The sequence below is a fragment of the Phaseolus vulgaris genome, chromosome 7 (genome assembly GCF_000499845.2).
Source record: "Phaseolus vulgaris cultivar G19833 chromosome 7, P. vulgaris v2.0, whole genome shotgun sequence".
Classification (NCBI taxonomy): Eukaryota; Viridiplantae; Streptophyta; class Magnoliopsida; order Fabales; family Fabaceae; genus Phaseolus; species Phaseolus vulgaris.
Genome location: NC_023753.2, coordinates 3714444 through 3725654, shown reverse-complemented (window position 1 = coordinate 3725654; position 11211 = coordinate 3714444). Strand labels below are relative to the sequence as shown.

General features: G+C 41.4%; 2 protein-coding genes across 2 annotated transcripts; both read right to left on the bottom strand.

The window, feature by feature from the left end:
• Nucleotides 1–3732: 3732 nt before the first annotated feature.
• Nucleotides 3733–4970, bottom strand: LOC137827975 (uncharacterized). Its single transcript, XM_068634360.1, has 4 exons — nucleotides 4562–4970; nucleotides 4357–4475; nucleotides 4135–4282; nucleotides 3733–4040 (listed from the first exon to the last, which is right to left on the bottom strand). Exons 1-4 carry the CDS (start codon nucleotides 4968–4970, stop codon nucleotides 3733–3735), a joined length of 984 nt encoding a protein of 327 aa, XP_068490461.1.
• Nucleotides 4971–5078: 108 nt separating this feature from the next.
• Nucleotides 5079–6293, bottom strand: LOC137827974 (uncharacterized). The gene has a single exon (XM_068634359.1). The coding sequence runs from the start codon at nucleotides 6291–6293 to the stop codon at nucleotides 5079–5081; it is 1215 nt and encodes a 404-aa protein (XP_068490460.1).
• Nucleotides 6294–11211: the final 4918 nt, after the last annotated feature.

Below are 11211 nucleotides of genomic sequence, written 5' to 3'. Positions count from 1 at the left end.
TGAGCCAACAGCTGCAAGAGAATCGATAACTCGCTTGATGTCAAGAAGATAAACACTGATAGACCGATCCCGCTTAGGAGTTTTCAACTGGGTTTTGAGCTTACGAATTTTCGCACGAGTATTGGATGCAAAGTAGACATTTAGCTAGTCCCAAATTTGATAAGCCAATCGTAAACCAACCATTTTGGTTAACAATGAATTCGGCATAGAAGCCAACAACCAGACAACTAGAAGGTTATCTTGTTGTTTATGCAGAAGAGCAAGAGGATTAGGGGTTTCATTTCCAGAGGAGAGAAACGATAGGGGAGCATAAGAAGATTCCAAAATTTGAGCAAATTGAGTTCCTTGACCTGCGTAAGAACCTGTTGACGCCAAATCAGGAAGTTGTCATCGATGAGTTCAACGGTGAGAGGTGTTGAAAAGGTATGAAGTTGAGAGACAGGAGAGGAAGAAGACAAAGGAGTTTCTTGAGCGGAAGCAGAAGAAGAGGAAGAAGACATGATCAGATTCGAATTAACTTTACATATTTAAAGGATTTGAAAAGATCTCCGAAATTTTTAAAACCATCTACAACTACAAAAGTTAATGAAAAATAATTAAAAAAAGGACAAAGTTTGGATAAAGAAAAGACATACCAATACAATTTTTTAAATTCTTAAATCGCTACTTTATTTTACCTGTGTCTTTCTATTCTGGCTATTCATGTATTAACATCTGTACATGTATGGGCGAGGTCGAGGTCCACCTGGCTGCCCGAGGCCGAACCTACTTGACCGAGACCAGGGGAACTTGGCTGAGACTCAAGAGATGTGGTCGAGATGCCGAGGCCGATGACCCACTTGGCCGAGACCTTAGAAGACTTGGCCGGGACCACTAGGATTTGGCCGATGGCTGACCCATTGAAGAAAATAAACTAAGAAAACCCTATGAAGCTCTCCCTCTTCTCCTTGATGCTTGTGTCCTTTTATAGGGCTTTTCTGCTCCAAGGATCTTGGGAAAATATTGCAGTTTAGATTTTGTAAACAATTTCCACTTTCCATAATTCTTTTTATTTTGCAGAAGATTTGCTTCTAATTTTGTTTCTGGAATCTTGTAGCTTTTATTTTCTCTTTCTTCTCCTCAGAATATTTTTTCTGTTTTGGTTCAAGAAACAACTTGGACTTTTGCATATTTGGCCCATTCACAAAGGTAGATGCTTCCTCTGGATAATTTACTCTAAAAACACAAAATTAACAATAATAATAATAGTTAATGCCCAAATAAACCCAATTATAAGAATATTAATTAAAACAATGGATTTACTTATTATTATAGTCCAATAATCTATGAATAAGGCTAGTGAGTGTGAATAAATATATGCTCATCAAATACCCCCACACTTATCCTTTTGCACTCCTGGGCAAAACACTCTAAGGCTTAAAAAGAAAAGAAAAACAGTGCAAATAACAAATAGCAAATTCTAAGAATTCATAATGAAAGACATGATATAATTTCAAGAAATCAAGGAATCAAGAAAAATGTGAATGGAAATTCCTATATTTTAATATACAAGTAGGTAATTGAAATCAAAGGTTGAATCAAAATTGACAAAACTTCACTGGACACTCTCCTACTCTCAAGTGTTTAGGGTTTGTATTTACACTCAACACCCATGCAGACAAACACTACCATATGCTTAGCAAGACTCTAATATTCACAACAATCGAGAAAAACATGCAATCAAAGATCAAGAGGTCTTCATAAGGGATGTAATGAGGCTAAGGTAAAGGTAGGTAAAGGGGGGAAATTAGGCTTAAAACCATAGAAAAACAAAGGAGCAATGGAGGATAGGTCTAAAAACAAGTGTAAGTATTATGACAATTCAACTCTTCTTTTTATTTCAAGATATAATTTTTTTTTTCATATAGTAGACAGTCAATCCAATGTATTAGAGGATCCACTCTTATTTTCTTTATTTTGCTTTGCTTTTCTTTCTCTTGTTGTATTCCTTTTTTTTTCTATCCCTTTTCTTTTCTTTTCTTTTCTTTAAAACTGAAAGGTAAACTATGAAAATGAGACACACCCCCACACTTATTCAAAAACCTATTCCCAAATGATTTCAAAGCTCCTTCATCTTCTAAGGTAGGGACAAACATGGTTTTTTCTGTTTTGAGGCTTGTAATGAGGGTTAAAAATAAGAAAAAAGGCTATAGGCTCAAGGGGTTAACACCCATACCATGGGAACTTGGCCGACGGTCGACCCTTACTACAGTTAACGCTCAAACCAAGATCAGTGAAGTTAATCTGTACATGTATGGGCGAGGCCGAGGTCCACCTGGCTACCCGAGGCCGAGCCTACTTGACCGAGACCAGGGGAACCTGGCTGAGACTCAAGAGATGTGGCCGAGATGCCGAGGCCGATGACCCAATTGGCCGAGACCTTAGAAGACTTGGTCGAGACCACTGGGATTTGGCCGATGGCTGACCCATACCATGGGAACTTGGCCGGCGGCCGACCCCTACTACAGTTAACGCTCAAACCAAAATCAGTGAAGTTAATCCATCATCAAGAATTAGGTAATGCAACCTTAAGCAGTATTCACCTCGATAAACGGGCCCAACAAGGTAGGCCTATTAGAATAATATAAATAGCACGCATTCCAAGGAGTAAGGTATGTCATTTATTACTGTTCACCTACCTGAGAGTTGACCACCCGATTTACTGACTTGAGCGTCAGAGTGCCTTCGCAGGTACCCCCACCATCCGGTGTTCAGCCGAGGCCGAGTGCCGAAGGAGGACGAGGAGAATCCCAGCTCACCACCCAGTCACCTGACCGACCGAAGGAAGGAGAAGAAGACTTCAATAGTTCTCTAGGTCTCATCTCCCTAGCAAGAACAATTGGCGCCCACCGTGGGGCCGAGGGAAACTAGCTGAAGGAAAAAAGTAGATGGTCTCAACAAGAAACATGGAAAGAATAACTGAAGCCGACCAAACAATGTTGTTGCTGTCTCTCCAGAGGGAGATGGCCGAGATGCGAAAGAAGGCCGAGGAGGCTACTCAGAAAAACAAACAAGAGCTGCAAGTTCTCCGTAGGGAGAACGAAGAAATGAAGAAGCTGGGGGAGGGAGGACCCTCTTTCATACCGACGAACGTTGTCGACAAGTTCTACACCTCTCCCCCTAACCTAGATGTGGTTGAGGGGACGAGGGGCCGACCCCCTCCCCGAGACATCGAGATGGGCGACGAGTCATGCCTAATGAGGTCCACCCAGACGACCCTAACGGCCGACCCGAATCGCCAACATCCCTTTACCAACACCATCATCGAAGTCCCACTGCCTGAGAAGTGGAAGGGTTTCAACCGAGACCGATATGATGGGTCGACCGACCCGGACGAGCATATGGACGCCTACACCACCCATATGAGTCTCTACCAGTGTTATCAATATCGGATAACGGATCATATCGGAGACCCCAAATTTCCTTTATAGAGTTATAACGGAACCCATATCGGGTTATGGCGGAAGCATGGCGGTCGAAAGAAATAATATATATATATATATATATATATATAAATAACTTCAAAAAATGCAAAAATAATGAAAGAGACAATCATAACTAAATATTATATTATGTCTAAAGATTCAAATAACAATAATATGAAATCAAAACATCACAAATTTAAAGTTCAAAACATAAAACAACAACAAAACCAAAAGAAATTGTCTGATGTTTATAACTATCAGACTCTTCTTAAATCCCCACATAATTGTCTTCAATATTATCTAATGGGGCATATCCCTCCTCCTCTTCCCCTTCAGAGAAACTCTTGTCAAAGTTAAGTAATTTTTCAAACTCTGAATCAGAGCTATCATGCAATTCATTCTCAACCCCAATTTGAATCTTCTCTTTGCCCTTTCTTGTTGGGGATAAAGTTGTAGCTGGACCTTTCTTAGAAGCATGGGAAGAGCCAATGAAAATACCATCACCACTAGATGGTAACTTTCTTTTGTTGGTTGCTTGTCTCCGTGTGTAAATTATTGGTTCTCCAACCCCTGAAGCTTCATAAACAGTTGCCCAATTAAGAGTGGGATCATCATCAAAGACCAACTCATTTCCCCGTCTTCAGTATCATCATCTACTTGTCCCACTAACCACTCATTGCACCATCAATGTCATTGAGTAGAATAGGGTCTATTTCATCCCTAATATTATATCTTTGAGCAAGTTGTTGGTTATACTTTACGTAAACCAAATCATGCAACCTTTTGTGCTCCAATCTGTTACTTTTTTTGGAATGAATCTGCAAATATAATGTGAATTAATTTCTTTCTACATCCTACAAGATAATAATGAAATGAGTCTTGTATTACTTACTTGCTCAAATACACTCCAATTTCGCTCACATCCTGATGAGCTACATGTCAAACTTAAAATCTTGATGGCTAACTTCTGTAAATTGGGAGTTGCGTGCCCATAATTCTTCCACCATTGAGCTATAAAAGTAAAAAAGGTAACTTAGAATGTATGATATAATTTATATGTTAACGCACGCATTTTAGAAAGCATTTAACTGTCTCACCTGTGGCTGTGGTCTTCCTTGATTCTTTGGCAAAGTCATCACCAAACAGTCCACTTCCACTCTTATAAAGAGGCAACTCGGTTAAAAAAATTTGTTGCACATCTTTACTTGGCACCAACCTCTTGATGCAAGCATAAAATCCATTTGTAACTTCCAAATCATATTCCATTTCTGGATTAGAATAATAAAACTCTGGATTCAAAAAGTGACCGGCTGTATGCAAGGGGCGATGAAGCTGACATGTCCATCTATTATCAATGATTGTAAATACATCTTTGTACTTACTTTCATTGTTATTGAATGACTTCATTATTGTTTCTTTTGCTTTCTCCATTGCTTCATATATATAACCCATTGTTGTTTTTCTCTCTCCATCAACCAAACGAAGTACATGAACCAGAGGAGCCATGACTTTGAGAGTAAATACAACATGATTCCAAAATGAAGGCATAAAAACAATTTTGGTAGCTTCTTTCCCCTTAGCTTCCTTATACAACTTGTTTTTGCTCCAATCATCTTAAGTAAACATTTTTCTTAAATTTCCCTTCTCGTGATACAACCTTTGTAGTGTTAAATAAGAGGTAGCAAACCTTGTAACTGCATATCTTACCAATTCCCTCTTATTTGTAAATTGTCTCAATAAACTCGAGGTACTAGAATGGCTATAGATGAAGCCAACAAGATTAACTCCTTTCTGAATCGTCTTCTTTATCAAAGGAATATTTCCGATGTCTTCAAGCATCAAATCTATACAATGGACAGCACAAGGAGTCCAATAAAGATTAGGTCTTTTTGCTTCCAGTAATCTACCAGCAGAGACATAATTACTACCATTATCTGTGATAACTTGAACGACATTTTCTTCTCCAATCTCCTCCACAAGGGCATCAAGCATCTCAAAGAGCTTTTCTCCTGTCTTCACAAATTTAGAACCATGAATCGACTTGACAAACATTGTCCCTGCAGGAGAGTTCACCAAAAAGTTAATCAAACACCGTTGCTTTCGATCAGTCCATGCATCTGACATGATAGAACAACCATGTCTGCTCCATTGCAATTTATGATCTTTCAACAACTTTTCGGTGTACTCAACTTCCTTGTTGAGGAGTGGAACTCTAATCTCATGATAGCTAGGAGCTGGCAAATTAGGTCCATAAGCACCTATAGCATCAATCATATCTTGAAAGCTCTTCAATCTTACAAGATTGAATGACAAGCCCGCTTGATACCAAAATCGAGCAATATATTGATGAACGGATGCCTTTAAGTTCTTGTCACATGCTTCTTTAATATTAGTCTGCCTGAGCTGTTCTCTCTTTCTCTTCTCTATTGCAGCATTTGGATTTCTAATAAAGGCATCCATTGGTCCTTTTTTTCCACCACTATTTCTCCCCCTATCATTACTAGTGGTGGAAATTTCAACTTCATCTTCACTTTCAATATTATCACATGTCGTCGCACCATATACATGATTAACGGAACAAGTGGTTGTTTTTTCTTTCAATAAATTCCAAAGCTCTTCTCTTACATTTTTAGGAGTCTTGGTGCAAGCAGCAACATTGCCTTTCTTCGCCATCAAATTTTCTTTGGCCCTAGTAACTCCCTCTTTCATAATTTTCCCACAGTAGTTACAAACAATTGTATTTAAATTTGTGTCATCCAATGGATGACAATGTTTCCAGCCTGGATCACTTCTCTGGGATGTTCTTGAAGTGTTATGTTCATTGGCCATTATGCTGGAAAATAGGAATATTTTTCTAAAATAATTATATTGAAAGTGAAAAAAAAAAGAAAAAAATAACAAATGAAAAAAAAATCACTTGAACAACGACAGGCATTGACGGGGCGGCGACAGTCGGGGGCGACGGTAGGCAGCAACAGTCAGTGGTGGCAGAGAGAAATAAGAATGTGTAGTGGCTGTGGTTTAGGGTTTAGGGTAATATGTGTTTTAATTGGTCCCAAAATAAGCCCAAAAGCCACACGTCAGTTTTTAAAATTTTAAGGTTGAAATAGTGGGCCAAAAGTCATACTAATAAGGTGTTTAAATTAGGGTTGCCTTCAGAGCCACACCACACGTCAGTTTTAAACTTTTAGTATTTTTAATTTAAATTTTAAAGTTTTTATTATTTTAAATCTGAAATGGGCTTTTGACCCAAATCTTTTTGTCTTAGAAATTAGGGTTAGGGCTTTTGCACCCTTCTTCTTCATCAGCCGCCGCAGCCCTTCTTCTTCATCAACTCCTTCAAGCTCCGCTGCCAACAATTTTTACCGATATTTTGATATCTTCGATATCCGTTACCGCTCCGCCATGGGTCGCCATGCGAAATCCGATTCGCCACCGCCTTGTTGTGGCAGTGGTCTGGAATTCCGCCACCAAAATCTGCCATGGCCGATATGTGATAACACTGGTCTCTACACCTCGGACGACGCCATGTTGTGCCGAGTGTTTCCCACATCCTTAAAGGGTGCAGCCCTTAGTTGGATCACCAAGCTCTCACCCAACTCCATCGATAGCTTTGCCACGCTCGTCGCAAAGTTTGAAACGCAGTTTGCGACCAGCCAACCGCACCACCTAACCTCCATCGCCCTGGTAGGCATCCGTTAGGAGAAGGGAGAGTCGCTGAGAACCTTTGTAGATAGATTCAGTAAAGTGGCAATGAGCATTCAAAATTTGTGCCCGGACGTTGCCATGCACCACATGCTGACGACCCTACGTCCGGAGCCCTTTGCCAACAACCTGTGCATGTAGCCGGCCGACAGCCTAGACGAGCTGAGAAAGAGAGCTGCTAAGTACATGCAGCTGGAAGAGCTGAGAGAATTCCACAACCAGGCCTGTGCCGAGGCTGGTGGTGAGAGAAACAAGGAAGAAAAGGACCGTCAGGCGCGGCCGAATCAAAGAAATGACCGACGCCAGGACAACCAAGACCGACCAATCCGGTTCTCAAGGTACACACCCCTGACGATCGAGAGGGGGAGAATTCTAGACGAGGCCCTCAACGCCGAGTTGATCCCTCCTCCAAGGATGGTGGCCAGCCCAAGTAATGTCGATCGGAGGAAGCAGTGTCGGTACCACCAGAACGCCGGACACTCGATCGAGGAGTTTCAAGCCCTAAAGGATAAGATCGAGGAACTTATCCAAGTTGGGGCATCTCCGTTTCGTCAGGAATGGCCGAGACCCGCCCCGTCGGGTGGATCCACCCAGACAGACGAGGTCACCCCAACGCGGCCGAAATGACCAAGACAATAGAGGCGACCGACAATCCGCAAGGGATGACCCCCATCGAAAGGACGACCCCCCTAGGGAGGCCGATAGGAGAGGTAACCAAGAGGTCATCAACACTATAGTCGGCGGTTTTGCCGGGGGAGGAAGCACGAACAACGCCCGGAAGAAGCACCTCCGGGCAGTACACCAGGTAAACGCGGTGACATTCCGACCGAGGATGTTACCCATCACGTTCACGGACGAAGACTTTAAGAACGTAGACTACCGCCAGCAGGACGACCCGATGGTGGTAGCGGGCGATATAGACCAATTCACCATACGAAAGACCCTTGTAGACCAAGGAAGTTCGGTAGACAAACTCTACTGGAAAACTTTCAAGGCCATGAGGATAGCCGAAGCCGAGATGATGCCATACGACAACCACGTGGTAGGATTCTCGGGTGAGAGGGTGGGTACCAAGGGTTACATCGAATTGTACACCACCTTCGGAGAGGGGAAGAACACCAGGACCATCAAAATTCGATACTTGGTCATCGACGCCAACACCTCCTACAACATCCTCCTCGGCGACCGTCCATCAACCGACTGATGGCCATACTATCAACCCCTCACCTCGCAATGAAGTTCCCTTCAAGAATAGGAGACATTCTCACGGTCCACGTAGACCAGAAAGAAGCACGAGAGTGCTACGCCGAGAGCCTCCGGGTGGAACCTTTAAGGACCGACACCTCTCCCCTCAAAATGAGGAAGTCTTCCCGAAAGGATCGCTCCCCCAGGAAGGACCAACCGAGGGAGATCAAGCCAACCGTGGCATTGGTGGACCTCGATCCCCGGGCAACCGAGGACAGGCTGGAGGCGAGAGAAGAGCTGAGGAGAGTCCCCCTCTTCGACGAAGAACACAACACGGCTGTAGGAATAGCCTTGGCAGCGGCCGAGGCCTAGATCATGCATTCCACACTGAAAAAGAATATTGACATGTTCGCATGGACGTCGGCCGACATTCCGGGGGTGAGCCCGGATGTCATCACCCATCGATTGTCAATATGCAAGAAGCCCGCCCAATCTCCTAAAAGAAGAGAGACTTGGGCAACGAAAAACGACTCGCGGCGAAGGAGGAGACCGGCAAGTTCCTGTCGGTCGGGTTCATAAGGGAGGCCCGATACACGACAAGGCTGGTCAACGTCGTCATGGTCACCAAACCAAACGGTAACTGGAGAATGTGCGTCGACTACAGAAACATCAACAGCGCATGTCCGAAGGACACCTACCCCCTCCCGAACATTGACCGACTAGTGGACGGGACGACCGACCACAAAATTATGAGCTTCCTGGATGCTTACTCTGGCTATAACCAGATAACCATGCACCCGAGGGACAAGGAGAAAACGGCTTTCATGACGGCCGACGCCAACTACTATTACGAGGTAATGCCATTCGGCCTCAAGAACGCAGGGGCGACCTACCGGCGCGTCATGTACAAAATCTTCAAAGGCCTAATAGGCCGGGCGGTAGAAGTATACGTGGACGACATAGTCGTGAAGTCCGACTCGTTCGAGTAACATTTGAAGGACCTGGACGAGGTCTTCAGAGCCTTAAGGGGAGTCAACATGAAGCTCAACCCCGAAAAATGTACCTTCGGGGTTGGGGGAGGGAAGTTCCTAGGCTTCATGCTCACCCACTGAGGAATAGAGGCCAACCCCGACAAGTGTCAGGTCATACTCAACATGAGAAGTCCGAACAGTGTGAAGGAGGTACAACAGCTCCTAGGGCGGCTGACCGTCCTCTCCCGGTTCGTCCCCCGCTTGGCCAAGAGGACTGATGAGCATATATTTATTCACACTCATTAGCCTAATTAATAGATTATTGGACTATAATAATAAATAAATCTATTGTTTTAATTAATATTCTTATAATTGGGTTTATTTGGGCCTTAACTATTATTATTGTTAATTTTGTGTTTTTAGAGTAAATTATCCGGAGGAAGCATCTACCTTTGTGAATGGGCCAAATATGCAAAAGTCCAAGTTGCTTCTTGAACCAAAACAGAAAACAAATTCTGAGGAGAAGAAAGAGAAAATAAAATCTACAATATCTCAGAAACAGAATTGGAAGCAAATCTTCTGCAAAATAAAAAGAATTATGGAAAGGGAAACTGTTAACAAAATATAAACTACAATATTTTCCCAAGATCCTTGGAGCAGAAAAGCCTATAAAAGGACACAAGCATCAAGGAGAAAAAGGGAGAGCTTCATAGAGTTTTCTTAGTTTATTTTCTTCTTAGTAATTCTTTTGTTTTGCCTCCGCATGGAAGGCTAAACCTTTTTGGTTGATTCTTTTGTAATTCCCCATTGAGTTTTGAGGTTTTGTTCAATAAAAGTTTCGATTTTTAATTCTCTATAGCAGTTGTTTTTATTGTCTAATCTCCTGGAAAACTGGTTTTTGTGAGAGGTTGTACTTGAACGCATGATTGAGAGTCTTCCTTATCTTAAACTTTGGTTTCTTAGTTAGTTCGCACTGTTCTAATTAATTTCTTGGGCGCATGATTCAAGGGAGAGGAGGTAAGCATTCCCATGGAGTATACGCATGGAACAAAGTGGGTATGGATTAAACCAGTGGACGCATGCTTTACTGGTGAGTTTCAGTTGAATCAGATCGGCGCATGTTCAATCTGGTTTAGCTCTGTTGGAGGATTGAGAATAGATTAATCTTTAGAGAACCTGTGAAGAATTCAATGGTGGAAGAACTTGGGATCAACCACTTTTTATTTGCTATTTTAATCTCTTTTATATTTTCTGCACAACTATCTCAAATCCCCTTTTCATCTTTATTGTTTTTGCTAACTTTTATTGCTTGCAGATAGATTTTAAACCCTGATCAACTGATTTTACTATTGGATTCGTTGGGAGACGACTTGGGGACATTTGTCCACAATTATACTATTATCTCTCTAGTGTTAGACAAGTCTACGCTAGAATCATATTAATTTGACAGCAAAACGACATCTATCAAATTTGGCGCCGTTGCCGGGGATCCAATTTGATTTTGGTTATCAGGTTTTTCTTTCTTATCTGCATAATTTTTTTTTCCTAATTTTTTTTTTCTGAATATTTAACCTGTATTTTCTTCCTATTAGTTTTTATTTATTTAGTATAGCAATAAAAAAAAACAAAATAAAAAATAAAAATAAAAATAAAAAATCTAATATTTAGGATATCTCTTATCTTTATTTTATTTTGATTTGTTTTTATTTTCTTTCTTTATATCTTTTATCTTTATTTTGTTTTGATTTGTTTTATTTTCTTTCTTTATATCTTTTATCTTTATTTTGTTTTGATTTGTTTTATTTTCTTTCTTTATATCTTTTATCTTTATTTTGTTTTGATTTGTTTTATTTTCTTTCTTTATATCTTTTATCTTTATTTTGTTT